The sequence below is a fragment of the Perna viridis genome, chromosome 1, assembly GCF_037379345.1.
Source record: "Perna viridis isolate PV_CMFRI_1.1 ecotype Kerala chromosome 1, ASM3737934v1, whole genome shotgun sequence".
NCBI lineage: Eukaryota > Metazoa > Mollusca > Bivalvia > Mytilida > Mytilidae > Perna > Perna viridis.
The window spans coordinates 56,678,495-56,693,589 of record NC_142445.1 but is presented as its reverse complement, the minus strand read 5'-3'; the positions used below and the strand labels follow the sequence as shown (position 1 = coordinate 56,693,589).

At 33.5% G+C, this 15,095-nt stretch overlaps 3 protein-coding genes across 3 annotated transcripts in view; 2 read left to right on the top strand and 1 right to left on the bottom strand.

Annotated features, from left to right (window-relative positions):
* LOC148629506 (uncharacterized) overlaps nucleotides 1-11,383 on the top strand; it is a 204,880-nt gene extending 193,497 nt beyond the window's left edge. The window contains exons 2-3 of the mRNA XM_088552863.1: nucleotides 3,624-5,920; nucleotides 6,283-11,383. Coding sequence (XP_088408989.1) covers nucleotides 5,648-5,920; nucleotides 6,283-6,591 — 582 coding nt within the window. The 5' untranslated portion in view covers nucleotides 3,624-5,647 and the 3' untranslated portion in view covers nucleotides 6,592-11,383. The remainder of the gene's footprint in view (nucleotides 1-3,623; nucleotides 5,921-6,282) is intronic.
* Nucleotides 1-15,095, bottom strand: part of LOC148629504 (uncharacterized) — a 41,657-nt gene that overhangs the window by 14,532 nt on the left and 12,030 nt on the right. The window contains exon 10 of the mRNA XM_088575847.1: nucleotides 3,302-3,613. Coding sequence (XP_088431973.1) covers nucleotides 3,302-3,613 — 312 coding nt within the window. The remainder of the gene's footprint in view (nucleotides 1-3,301; nucleotides 3,614-15,095) is intronic.
* LOC148629505 (large ribosomal subunit protein uL15m-like) lies at nucleotides 123-14,139 on the top strand. The gene is made up of 4 exons (XM_088552832.1): nucleotides 123-283; nucleotides 11,393-11,550; nucleotides 12,516-12,681; nucleotides 13,659-14,139. The coding sequence occupies exons 1-4, from the start codon at nucleotides 179-181 to the stop codon at nucleotides 14,118-14,120; spliced, it is 891 nt and encodes a 296-aa protein (XP_088408958.1). The 5' UTR covers nucleotides 123-178; the 3' UTR covers nucleotides 14,121-14,139.

Genomic DNA, 15,095 nt, shown 5'->3' with positions numbered 1-15,095 from the left:
TTCATGTCCCAACTAGAGCGTTGTCAATGTAAATTGAAAACCGGAAGCGCACTGTGTCCGTCTCATTCTAGTTAACGTTTGTAAAAGTATATTGATAAATGTTTGATCAAGTGTATAGATGACATCGATAGAATCTGAAAGGTCAGGGTCACAGAAAAAGCGTGAATGAGTATCGGCAATGGCACAAGCAGGGAAAGTCGCCGAACAGGCTCTCCAGTTGCTTCGACAATACCCCCGAGTTCGACTCAATAACATAAAAGATATGCCAGGTGCATTGAAAAAGGTATACCGCATAGAAATAGATATAATTTGAAATTGTTTTAGTCACTGCCAGTGCCACTACAATCGTACAGAGAGTAGTCCAGCTAATCGTGACGTTCGCTGAGGCTATTTTAAAATCTGACGTTTGTGCTTCACAAACTAAGGGAGGCGACCAAGAAAAATTAAAATTAGCCTCCGAAGGCATGCTTAATAGCTCTACTCATGTCACCCATTTTTTCTAACATAATTTTCATGCTAGAATATTTCACGTCTACCTTTATAAACACTTCTACCATTCTAGAAGTAAATAAACAGTCCATTTTAGAAAATACATATGGTGCATTTCTAGAAAGTTTTCATTATCGACTGCTACCCACACTAGGGCAAGGTCAAAATTATGTTTTGAGTAATGCGTCACCTATTTTTGAGGACTCTGTAAAATCGGTCCGTCCTTTTACTCAAATACACTAAAATCAGTATGGAAATGCCTTGAAATACACTTAAAACGGCAGTTAAATAGATGTTCAGGACAAATTAATCATAAATATCACAATATAGGCTTTGATCTGCCAAAATTGTAACAAATGAACAATGATACAATGACAGAGATGACAAGAACTTCCGTACTGGATTTCATTTAAAGATTAATATTGTTTCGGGGTAATATTAAACTCCTGTTTCGCTTTACAAGTGGTATTAACTGTAAAATGAGTGCCAAATATTTCTATCATTTTTGTTTAAAAAAAAGTTGTAAAAACCATAAATAGTTAAGAGTAGTTATCTCTAATGATAAAATGGCAATTCATTGCAATTGATTAATGACCTGTGGTTGGATCACTTTTATACTTATATGTTGTTTTTGTTCATACATGTAAGAAGACGCTATTTGTAGAACAAGTGAGACAGGACACAGGTCCGTTTATAAATCTAATGATATTTACACCATAAAACAAAGCATACTAGAAGCCTACTACAAGCAAGGACTTACAATGTTGTATAGTAGTGATACACATAAAAAATATAGTTGTAATTAAAGAAGTAGAAAAAATAATACAATAGTTATCATAAATAAAATTTCTTTGTGGATATCAGAATTAGTAAGTATACCAATTATTATAGTGACATGTGCTTTATAGCATAATAAATGTATGAATCATATATATTTAAAAATATACGCTAGTCAACAACCAGCCCTAGTGGAGCTACTGTAAAATTGGAAATTTTCGCGTGGGGGTTATTTTCGCTACTTTCGCGATCAAAAAATATTCGCGAAAATATCCCCCACTCAAATTATTTTGAATTTCTATGTATTATTTCAGGTCTTGAGTGAACACCGACAATATATCCATTATTATTTTGGGTGTCCTAGTTTGGTTATTTTCATTGATTATGCAGGTTTATATGTTCAATTAATGGAACGTTGTTTCATTTGTAAGTTGAAAGACATGTAATTTAATTTCATGTATCAATTTTATTACAATTTACAGCAACAAATCAAAATATTATCAAGGATGCATGTCAATCGTCAAAATATCCCTGTTTACAACATTCAGAAACTTTCACTGGGCATGTGCAGAAGAAGAGGTTCTCATGGGGAGTCCAATGACCTCAAACGATCGCTGAATATTTTCAGTTTCTTTTTCAAACTTCTCGTGACATTTAATAACCCATTTGGCGTGTAGCGGCCTTACAACGGATGTTCGGAAGTCAATTTCACGTGTTCGCATTCTTCGCCGGATTTTCTATCCTTCAACATTTTAGCAAACTCATCGGCGTTGAAATTGTTTTTTAATGTCATTTTTGTATCGTTTGATCGAGAGGCTGCAGTTGGTCAGTACAACTTGCAGGCACAAAAACATAACGAATCCCCGACTTTCTCAACAGTGATAGTAATGTTTCACTTCTGTGTGCCTTGAAAACATCAAATATGGCTAAAGCTGTTTGGTTGTGTTTAGTCACAGGTAAAGACTCTCTAACCGACTTGACGTACGGAATTATAACTTTTTTTGTGAAGCAAACCATTGTTTCTTCTGTACTCCAGTGAGATTCAGTATGAGTTACATCCTAATCCCCCGGGAATGTGACTTTCGGATGGCAAGCATCGGTTTTACCGGGATATATCAACTGCGGCGGTAGTAGTCGGCCTGATTTAGTTACGGATAATAAAGCAGTTATTTGTCTTTTGTCACCCAATCCAACCATTTTCACTTGTTTAGAACCCTTTAAATCCATTGTCCATTCACTTGTTGGTACAACGTTGAGACCTGAAATTTAATTAACGGTCAATGAAATTGTAATCACTGACATGTTTACTGTTATAAAAACATACGCTGGGATAGGTGACACTTCAAACAGCTGATTAGAGGGATTGACAATAAAACCAATCACCTGTAAACATTTGACAATAGTTAGGTATCATAGAGTGGGCTAGATCAGCGTGTGACTATGTTTTAATAGTATTTTGACAGATGAACACAAATTATTGCAACAGAAAATTTTCATTGATTTGCTTTGCCATTTTGTTTAAATATTGTAATTTTTCTAATTATTAAAATGCCTACCAGTTTGATATTGTAATATTTCTAAATATTAAAATGCCTACCAGTTTGATCCCAGTTTATAACCAGTTGATCCGGAATGTCGTATTTTTTCACAGTTGTTTCAATTCTATTCAAGTATTCCCGTTTCACATCTTCGAAATCTGCTGGTAAATGTTTTATTCCTTTTGTAGCTTTTCTCTTTTTAAAGTTCAACCTGTCTAACACGGATCTAGCCCATTCTCTTGATAGTTCAATTTTTCCTCCGTATTCGGGTAGCAAAGATTTGTTTCTTTTCAACATAATTCCTCTGCCGATGCTTTGCACTATTAATGTGTTCACACATCCACCTCCATCCCAGAGGTCACGAATGTAGTCACATACTTATGTGTCTAATTCCTCACCAAGAAGCTTCGGTCGACCTCTTGGTTTAGGAACAATTTCAGTTAGAGTTTCTTTATTGTTTTTGACTGCAGCAAATACGATGATTTCATTGAACGAACAGTACTTTCGTTAAGTTTCTTCCCAAAAGTATCAGAAAAGTGACTGGCAGCTCTAGTGGCTCCATGTTCTGTTGCATAGCGGGCTATCTTAGCTTTCTGTTCTGGAGTATAATGAACATATTCCCCACGTTTTCTTTTCCTTGATTCAGACCCTGGAGTTTTAGCAACATATTTGACTTCCAGAATGTCATTTAATTCCTCTGTAAGTTTTTGTTTTTCTGGCGTAGAATGCTTTGTTGGGTCTGGTAATCCAATTTTTTTTGGAGTTTGGTCTAGCCATCGACGAAGCATTTCGATTGCCACAAAATCCATCTGTATTTAGATGTAAATACGACTACATGTAGTTAGTAAAGTTCACCCGTAAATATAGATTTAAACCCTTAGGGTAACCCCTGGACTTGGTTAATCAGTGAAAGAAGGATAACTCTGTTTCATTTTATTTCCAACGATCGCAAAATTTCACATTTTGGTAAGAAATTTTCCGCGAAAATTTCCCCCACACGAAAGGTTTTAACATGTTAAACGCGAAAATATCACCCCACGAAAATTTCCACTTTTACAGTATATATAAGTCACCTCGGGAAATTCAGCATGTTAATGTTTGGCATGGACAAAACATAAAATGAGCTTCAGAAAAATTAAAGTTTAAAAAAAAACTATCAATTCCTAATAGTAACAGTATAATATAATTGTTAAAAAGAAATGATGTGCATTTAATCGGTACATAAACCACTGTTACCACCCCCCACCCCCCCCCCCTTAACAGTTACACAATGGGCCAAAGAATGGATTTGGAAGAGAGTAATGGTTCTCAGTGATCATATTAATAATAGTAAGGTTGAGTTATTCTAGGATTTATCTTTTAGTGATGTCTTATATAAGAGCACAGTTCGTGAACAAGTTACAAGTTGTTGCTTATGAGCTATTTTTTTCACCAATATATCAAAATCAAAAGAGATATGTTTTTTTTTACTTATATATTTTCATAACCTGTAATTAAATTCTTATTAAAGGTCTCTGATATTTTAAAAAAAAAAAATTTTATTTGAAATAAATAGATTAGAGTGCAAGTCATAAGAAAACAATGTTATATAAATTTGTATATGGTTTATAAGTTAATGTACAACCATTGGACCAAATGCAATACAATGTAATATAATGACCCATAAATAAATAAATAAATGCTAATTAGCAGAAAAAAATAAACAATCATTAGAAGACAGGAAGGAAATTGGTGATACTAATTGTCATTAATATATCAATAGCAGTATAATCCACACGACACTGAACACACATTTGTTTAAGATTGGAACTCCCATGGATACTTCCTGTTAACATCATATGCAAGTGTCAAGATAAATATATAATTCATCCTCCTTATATATATATAAATAATGCTATTTTATTATCGGTTTATATAGTTATAGGTTTGGTTTTATTGTTGATTGTATATTTAAATGTGCATCTGTTCCACAATGACATTGACACACCCCTACCCTAAGAAGTTGATAATTACACCCCTGTTCCTCTTACATTTCTCATTTCACTTCTTTGTTTCTATTGGTTTATCATATTTTTCATGAATTCATAAACACTTTGGACAACAAGAACACTCTATTTTTCGCGTCTGACGAAAAGGAAATTGGCTATCATATATAGTAACAAATATTATTATATATATTTACGGTTATAAGAGTAGAGTCTGTTTTATCGCTATTTGTCAAACATTACCATTGACATGTTTAAGAAGAGAAAGATTAACAGTGCAGAAAGGTAATTATTGTAATAATAAGTTTAATAACCTTTATTCTTTGTGAGATAGAAGAACTGCTAATATTAAATACTTGCTGTTATTTTTTTTTATCTGTTCAAGACGTTTGTCTATGCATTTGTTTTATTTAAAAGACGATTTGCAATAAAAGTGAACTTCAAAATGTTGCACATGAGTTTATAGAAAAAAAAACAAAATTTAAATATTGAACTTTGTATTGATACATATAATATGAGTGTAGTTAAATTAAATTTCAAGGTTATGTTTTTTGAAATTATTTCCTTTTCGAAATGTGGAATTAAAAGGAGATATTTCAAACGTCTGTGAATTTGTATATATATGTACTTATAGACGAATAATTTATGGAATTTATGGAATATTTTCTGGACCTACATTTGTTTGTCCTTATATGGTATTCAGTTCTGATATTCACGTAGGCGTTTATTTAAATACTCACTGGAAATCAACCAGATAGACATGTATGTGTATATTTCTGCGTATCACTTTGAAAAATTTATTTTTCTTTCTTACCCTTAAATTCACATTGCATTCCTAATGAGCCAGAATTGTTGTTCATGGAAACAAATTCAGCCCAAGTATGTTGCTTTTTATTTTTTTTTTTATATAGGTCCGTTTTTTGGCCTTGTGGGGATTGTCGCCTCAATTGTTCCGCCAAGGTTGTGCAGTGTGAATGCTGCAATAGCTGGTACCATTACCAGTGCCAGAATGTGACCTTACTGGACATCGAGTACTTAGTAAGACCTGATTCAAGCTTCACATGTCTGGACTGTTTTAAGCAAGAAATCGGTTCATATTCCTACCAAGGTGCCATCTTCAGACTTGGCTTGGTAAGATATCGCATAGTTAAAACAAAAAATAAAACGTATAAACCCCATCCAAATAAATTCATTGATGGTCTGGTCATATTTTTGTTTGTAATTAGTAAATTTATTGCTGCTGTTACCAGCCCGAATAAAAATTGAAGGGAAAATAACTAATTGTTGACGTAAATGAGTTCACGTCTATGTTAAAATGGACGGGGCAAATCCTACAATAGCGCAAATAGTTTATTTCTATCTAGTAATTTCTTTGCCTATCAAAACTGTCTGTTATCTTTAAGCCACTTGTAATAAATAAATAAAGCTGTTAAACAATAGAAATATTATAATCAGAGAATATCTATTCATCTCTATTTTACAATTTTTTGCAGGCTGCAGGAAAAGGAATACATGCCCTAACATATGCTGCTCATCGAGAGAGTCTTGTTAAACCAGATCTTAGGCTGCCAACTACTACTCCATCATTGGATGGTTACCAACTTGATCTTGTTAGTGTCATGTATCTGCAGGCTCTTGACATGTCCGATTTCGGAATCCCTCTGAAAGTTGCTGGGAATGGAAACTGTCTTTTCAACTCAGTGTCCATTCTACTGAATGGGACTGATTCACTGTCCACTGAGTTACGGGTGAGAACTTGCATAAATATGTGCCTAGAGAGCAGTCATTTCACAAGCCGTTAGGACAAAAATGACATTTTGTTAATATCGCCAAGTTTCCAGGAAGCTTGTGTAGACAAAAAGTGGCAGTCAGCATGGGCAATAATTTCCCTAGCAGACAACAGACAAATTCGTTTCGTTTATCCACAGGTACATGGTGAACAGAATCATGCCTTCAAGACCCTGAATAAGACATTCAAACCACTCAAGAAAACACCAACGTCTACAATAAGCGTAATGTGGACACATTCAAAGTGGGATTTACCTGGTTTATGGACACCAAACCACTTTGTTCCACTCATTTCCTCAATTCGTGCTACACCTGAAACAGTACCAAAGTCAACACTATCATGTGATTACGGTGACCAATTCCCAGTACCAAGTTTTGTCGAAACTTCAACTCTGTCTGATTCTTTACATTCAATACCTTAACAGTAGTTCAAAAGACCCAACTGCAATACTGTCCAACTCCGTACCACCAGTCTTAGATCGGGATTCATCTTTTGACGACGCAGAAGAATTTCTAGGTTTTACCCCAAAAGTATGCAGTTTGCCTAAAAGAGACCCTGATACCACAACGACAGATCAAAACCTAGCAAATTACATGCTATTTGGTGAAGACATGAAAGAAGACAAATGGTTATCCACACAGGCCGTGTACCAACAAATCACATCAAATTTGGACATTTTGCCGAATGTACCAAATGGCTAGAAAAACAATAAAGTCTTCCTTGTTAACAATACAAAAAACGCATCAAGAATAAAGGGAGGCCAGAGATCAACCTTCTTCGATGACTGCGGTGTATGGGACTCCAGTAAAGCAGAATCCGCAAAAAACTGTACACATCGTGTCGCAAAATTTACGACAAGTTACAAAGAGAGGAGACACGTATTGCATTCGACTGAAAAAAAATGGTAAATTTTCTTGAATACCAGTTGAACCCCAACCAGCAGAGGAAGATGCACTAACATTTCATCGATACTATGCTACCCTGAAGATTTACTCGAGATATCGAAAGCGTGTCACCTGGTTTTCGTCAAATATTAACACAGCTATATCAGACGTAGCTGTCCATGAATATCTTGGAACATTTCCATCTTCAAGAAACCAGTTGTTCTTCAGAATGGACCCACAAACAATGGAGAACATGTGAACTAAAGTGGGAAAAGAACACCTGCAAGTAATTTACGTCAACGCTATAGACGAGAACAATTCGATATCGGGACCATGTGACAACAAACAAATTCGGAACCTACAGTACAGGGAAAAGAAGAAACAGAAAAGGACTATTCAACACAACGTAGCTGATGAAATTGCAGGAAGTGATAAACATGGTGAATAACCACCCATTCGTCCAGGAAATGACTTTTCAGAAGCAGCGTGTACCTCTGATCATGTGTTATACCAACGAACAGTTGATAGACATGAAACACTTTGTCCGTGTTATTTCAATTTTTACACAGAAACTCAGTTGAATTAATGTATTACTTCTACTGGACTCAGTTGACGCGCTGCTCCATGTTAGACGTGTTAGAGAGAACTTAATGCCTGTACACATTTTATTTTTATTAAGTCAGATCGTTATTTCTATTTATTATATCAATACAAACTATTAAATTTCAAAATAAAATATTTATTTATTTTTACATATAAAAAGGACTTCCATTTTTCAATCCATACCCAGATAGTTAGGTGCAGAAGTAAAATATGTATACGGCTTCTTTTACCTCTTTTATTTAAAAATCGCTCGAAGCTACATGTGTTTCTGTGTAGTAAGTATAATGCACGCGGCCCTCACATACATTTTACAAGTTTCAAGAATGTTACGCATATTGCTTGTAATCATTTTATGCAGCAAACATATTATTTAACAACTCAATATTTAGCATCCATTCCTGTCTGACTTGGGATGTCAGAAATATTTTTTTTTTTAAATTAAGTCAGGAGCGGCATTCACATAATATTTTTCAAGATCAAGAAATGTAAGAGTTTTGTATTAATGGATTTTTTCTATGAATTTTATTATTATTTCGTATAAAATTTAGATATGAATATATATTCTTTACAGTATTTGTAATTTGTAATTTGTAATTACATTTTAAACCGATGGACATGTAATATGGTGAACATTCAGAAGTTGGAAGTTGAATACTGTAAAATTTTCTGAATTTTATCTCTGTTAAGTGGAAGTTGTATTTTTCCATTTTTGGTCAACTGGTACTTCAATATAGGATAAGATTTTTAGTTCCTTTTTAACGGTTACATTTGGTGCAAAATTTGCTTCCTTGTAAAAATTTAATTTTCTTAGAGGCTGACTGATTTGAATTGCTATTTACACCGATACCAGCCTTTTTTTTTTTCAAGTGAAGTTGTGCTGGAAATTGAAATCCGGTACAGAAATTCGTGTCATATCCATCATTGTATCTATGTTTTACAACTTTGCGAGATCAAAGCATAAGCCATAAATATTAGGATATTTATGATTAATTTGTAACATCTATTTAACTGCCGTTTTAATAGTATTTCAAGACATTTACGTGTTTATTTGAGTAAAAAGACGGACCCCTGTAAAATTATATTTAGTGGAATGAAAATGGTCATGTTTAATCAGGAACAGATGTTAAACCTCAGAAATAATCACTTAAGATGATAGAGTTCACAAATGACACAACAGTGATTTTGTTACCATTTTATTGCAGCCGAATATCAGCTGCTTTTCCTAGAGACTTTTCCCAAAATGTTGAAAAATATTTTTCCCATAGGGAGGAAAATTCCCAATTGTCAGGCATAATTTTTTGGGGGAAAACCAGGTAAAGAAGCCAGTGAAATGCACGGATCTCGCTGGGCTTTGCCAATGTCGCAATTTGCGATTTTTTATTTGATTTGGCAACAAAAATAACCAGTTGGTGATTTTCTTGGTGGCTAGGTTTTGTAAATTAAAATTGACAGGAAGTTTGTCAGCAAAGATATTCTCTCTTATTAAACAATTGTTTTGACACCTGGTCAGAGTTAATTGACCCCAACCAATTTACGATTAAAGTCAATCAAAGGTAATTAGACCAGGTGACTATGACTCAGAATGTGTCAATCAGATGTAAATATATTAATTAGCCAATCGAAACTCTCATAATCTGGTCAAAGTTATACTCAATCATGGCCATGTGCAGGTGGCTACATACAAACTTGGTAAACCATATGATACTTCAAAAACAGATTTACCTTATAACAGAATAAACTAAATCCAATTGACAATAATTATCACATCAGGAAGTGTCTAATACACTCCCAAATGCAAGAATTGATAAAAGAAAATGGATGACATTTGTTTACACTTTTGACATGTGGCTTTTTTTGGTGGGAAAATCGGTAAAATAAATTGGGATTCCCAAAATCTAATTTAGGAATACTGAAGGCATTAAGTCATAAATATTCAGATACCAAGCAGGAGTATAAGAGAAGGAGATAATTGAAAAGGGGTTATTTTGATGAATTGATAGGGATTACTCATCAGTGGACGTAACACTGTCATTATTTTTAAAAATTAGAATAATTTTTTTAGCACCCATTTTTGCTCTAATATCTGAAAATTGGGGACAGAATTTTGGAAGCCAGAGCAGCCCCTGAAATGTCCCTCAGGATGTGATTACTTGGCGTGGTACTTTGTTTTACTTCTGGATAAGGTTTTTTTTTCAGCAAGTCGTAACCTAATGAATATTTGGAGTGTGTATTTGCCAGTTCATATCGGTTTTCAGTTCTGGATTGGCATATGACATGTTTCTGTCCCCCATACCATATTTTCCTAATGTGTTGAAATACGGCAAAAATTTCCCAAAAATAAAAGGTTGTGGCTGCTTTTAAAACTGGGAACAAAATTACTGCACAAGATAAGGACTAAAAACATAAAATTGTCCTATGAAGACAACCATACCTCCAAGAGTCCATGAACACTTCTAAAACATCAAATAAATAACTCTAAATCATTAGAAGTCTAGTCCAGCCTCCATGTGGGGAAAAGGAGCATGGAAGCATTTAAACAGTGCAATCTTAGAAATCCTTTGGTATCAAATCAATTTTTTGGGGGGAAACTTGCTCTCATTAATGGAGAGCATTTCTCCAGAAAATACATAAGGACCAACGTCTTTTAAGTTTGTCATAATTATCTTAATTTGGATATTGATCACATGACAGTCACATGAATTCATTGAACTATGTCCATAGAAGGTCACAGCTTCAAAACAATTTTCAACACAGTAACATGTCTCAATTATCTTGGGCATTGAATTTGAAAAAAATGGCATTAGTGAAAGCAAATAAAAATGGAGGATGTTATTTTTTTACAATTAACTTTCCACATCTTAGCCTATCATGACTGGTAGCCTTACACATGGTAAATTTAAGATGACATGTGATGCAGTGTGTCCGATTGAAAGCGATAGTGATCGGCAGTTTACAAATATATACTATCTGCGAAAACAGGTGTTGGTGAATCACTGTGATGTTGTTAAATTGCTAACATCTCGACCAATGGAAATATGTGAGACTTACTTCAATACAGACTGTCTGTCTGCACTTAAAGTGAAAGGAATCATTTCCTTACTGCAACACATGCATCTTTTCCAAAATATGTCAGTGTCAACAAAAACATATACAAAATATAGGACGCTCCATCCTGACAAGCCATTATGGACCCATATGGGTAATTCAGTGTTACTCCTTGTTACATGAAAAATAATATCTGGTAATAAAAGTTTTAATTTTAGTAAATCTTGCTGAAGAAAAAAAAAGCAAAAAAGTTTGGAACAGAGAACCCACTTTTTTTTTCAGAACTTTAACAAGCGCAGAAGTGCTGCTAAAGCAAAAACTCATGGTCGTGGACAAAAAGGAATGGGACAGAGGATGACACTACCTCCCTTGGGATATGAAGGAGGACAAACTCCATTTCATATAAGGATACCCAGTGAGCCGTATTATAAAGACCACGAGTAAGACATAGAAATATATTACATTTATCTTTGTTAAATAAAGGAAACAAAAATCCTTCATAATTCAGTTTTTAGCTCACCTGACCATGCCATGTGAGCTACTGCCGTCACTTGGCGTCTGTTGTCATTGTTGACAATTTTTTCAAAACCCTTCTTCTCTGAAACTACAAGACCAATCTGAACCAAACTTGGTGTGGGGATTTTTTATCCATTGAAAAACCTGGCTGCCGCAATAAAAATTAGAACATAGAGGTCAGACAGAAGTTTTACACATATATCTTCAAAACCATTAGGTTCAGCATGATGAAATCTATCTCTGGTCAAATTTTCATTTAAATCTGTTAAGCTTTGTTGAAGTTGTTGCCCTTTTTTGACGTTTTTTCCCTATTTTTATGTGATTTCTTTCAAAAATCTTCTCCTCTGAAAATACTAGACCAATTAGAAGCAAACTTGGTATGAATGTTCCTTACGGGTTTTGCGTAGAATTGATGTGGGAATTTTGATCCTTTAAAAAACATGGCTGCTGTTACTAAAACTGGTACATAGGAATCAGACAGCATATGTCTCGAAAAAGTTTTTTTGTTGTTGTTTTTTTGCCAATTTCTGACTAGGTTAAAGTGTTCAGTATGATAAGATCTATCTCTGGTCAAAGTTTCCTTTTAATCTATTGAGCCATGTTAGAGTTGTTGCCCTTGAAAGGCAAAAATTTAAGGAGGTGAATGGTTTAGGCTTCTTGTTTTTGTTTTTTGTTTTTTTTTTTTCATGTGTACAGATTTTGTCTAAGAATATCACATATCAATATGTTGATGTAGTTATTATCAAAGTATATACAAATGTACAATTTAATTTCAAAGTGATAAATTATTCATTACCTTAGCAAATCAAAGGTGCAATACATCCTACTTCATCCAAGCTTGACAAATATAATCATTTGATAATTCATTGAATTTTTTTTGGTGTTGCAGATTTAGAAGACAATATCCTCCATTCAGTTTACTTCAAGTCCAGAGACTGATAGATATGGGCCTTGTTGACACCAGTGAACCAATAGATTTACTAACATTGTGTAACACTCTTCATTATAGATGTAATATTGATGACATGCATTATGGGGTGAATTTAACAGATGAGGTACATTTATTTTCATAAATTCTAGAAACCTCAAAACAATTGTGAAATTTAACTTCCAAATAAAACGAGACCAATACATGTATGGACCTGTGTCATCTTCATATATTTGCCAGTAAATAGTATCTTCAATATGTACATGTATATAAACGCTAAGCAAGTTTTAAATAAAACTGCAGTATGGGTTACAAATTTCCTACAGTAATGTACTGGTGATAGCATATACTGCTGAAAAAATTAGAAAATTTGTCCATAACAGGTGCACATCTTCAATGTGTATATAAACAAAGTGCAAAGTTTGAATAATATTGGTTTAATACTTTTTTAGTTACAGATTAGGCCTAAAAAAAAGTGTTGTCTTATGATTACATCACCAAGTATTTATAGGGTCTTTAGGTCCAATTTTCTTTTTTTTTTTTATTTATTTTTTTAAACGTCAAAGGCGCATCCTGAGAATTCTTATTTTTACAGATCCAATCGCATAATAATAAGTATTACACAACAGAAATGGTATTCACATTGTTTTGAAGTAAATATGCCAGAGTTTCATGGATTTTAACTTAGGCCAAGAAAAATATGTCCATTTATTTAAGGTTGTATTAGATGAAAAAATAGTGTAGGTTAAACCATTTTATTTTTTTAATTATTATATATAGACAATTGTGGTAGGATGTCTCAAATTTAAAAGTGCTAAACTAAAAAATGATGGTTAAGCCACGTTTCATTGAAAAAAATCCAAATAAAATGTGCTAGGATAGATAGGGATATATTTTTTTCTTGGCCTCATCAAGGCATGTTTTCTGAGACTGGTGTTGATCTAATGGCTCGATTAAGATGGTCAAACAAAAATTATTAAAAAAAATATGTCTTCATAGCTAGCTTATGGCTACAGTTCAATGACACTAATTCCAAGAAGAAAAAATACTGCATTGAAAGATCAAGACCATTGTAATTATATGAATTCCTTTTTTTTTTTTCAGGGAGCAGAAAAATTTGCTGCTCAGGTTAATATTGAAGTTCAGTATGCCAGTGAGACAGCCATTGCAGCAATTGAGAGTAATGGTGGTGTTATAACTACTAGATATTATGACCCTGAATGTGTTAAAGTCATGTCTAATTTTCTACGATTTCTAAAAAGTGGCAACCCTATACCGAAGTGTAAATTACCTCCACAAGATGCATTCGAATATTACACAAATCCCAATAACAGGGGTTATTTAGCTGATCCAGAGGTAGTAGCAAAAGCTAGAATAGAACTTGCACAAAAGTATGGTTATAATTTACCCGACTTCACAGATGACCCAAAGCGTGAGTTGTTGTTGAGAAGAAAAGATCCTCGTCAGATTTTATATGGACTTGAACCAGGATGGGTGATCAATATGAAGGACAAATGTATATTAAAACCTGTTGATGAAGAATATCAAGAATATTATGTATCTTAAATAAATAATTATCTTGTGAGTTGAGTTAAAATTTGGTTTAATTTTAAAACTACTTCGCAATTTGGTTCTTTTCACTAAATACATGATTCAAGCCATAAGGAGTGTCAACAAATAATTTCTAATTGTAAAAATATACTTTGATCATGGTTTGTGATAAAGCAATCAGTTTTCTTGACTAATTAGTTGACTTCGTGACATCAGGGTTAATTAACCTCAAAGTACTATTGAGGGGACTGATTGAAAACCAGGAGTTACCCAAGATTTCAATTCATTTGAGTTCATGTCATTATAGGTAGAATCGTATTGGAGTATGGGGAATTTTGCTTGGACTTTGAAATTAGTTAGAGTTATCTGAGATGTTGACTCCGAGTTTGACACATCAAGGTTCGACTGTGCTACCTAATGTTAAGCACAAAGAACACATTTTCTTTAAACGCCTTTCTGACCTCAAAAGTGGTAAATCTTTAGACTGTAATGAAGAGCAATACTCACACTCCTTATTTTTAATACATACATGTAAAAAATTAACTTTTAAAAAATAAGAGGAATAGCAGGGTACTTCCTTCAAAAGTTTAATAATTAAATGTACAAAAGTTCCTTTAAAAGATTTATTGGTAAAACAATAAAAACATAACAGATAAATAATGAGATGACAATCATGTATGACATGTGTATGTAACCAAGTGATAACACATTGATATTGCTTTTCACAAAATTATGGTATAAAAAATTCTTGACTTGTGTATTACAACTATCTATCATACAGTGGTCAACTTGCATTTATATAAGTTACTGTAAAGTCATGTCCACAAACTTATAATATTTCACCTAACAACAGAAAAGTTGTGTAATCATACAACTGCAAGCTAAGCAAATAAATAGAAATTTACATATCTATGTAGGTGAAAAATAAAAATACATAAAATTATTCTATGTTATCAAAACACCAATCCAAAACAGAAAAAAAAGTTGATT

Coding starts and splice junctions, on each gene's coding strand:
- LOC148629505 (XM_088552832.1), top strand. CDS start 179: ATGGCACAAGCAGGGAAAGTCGCCGAACAGGCTCTCCAGTTGCTTCGA. Junction 11,551..12,515: donor CCGTATTATAAAGACCACGA/GTAAGACATAGA, acceptor TTGGTGTTGCAG/ATTTAGAAGACAATATCCTC. Junction 12,682..13,658: donor GGGTGAATTTAACAGATGAG/GTACATTTATTT, acceptor TTTTTTTTTCAG/GGAGCAGAAAAATTTGCTGC.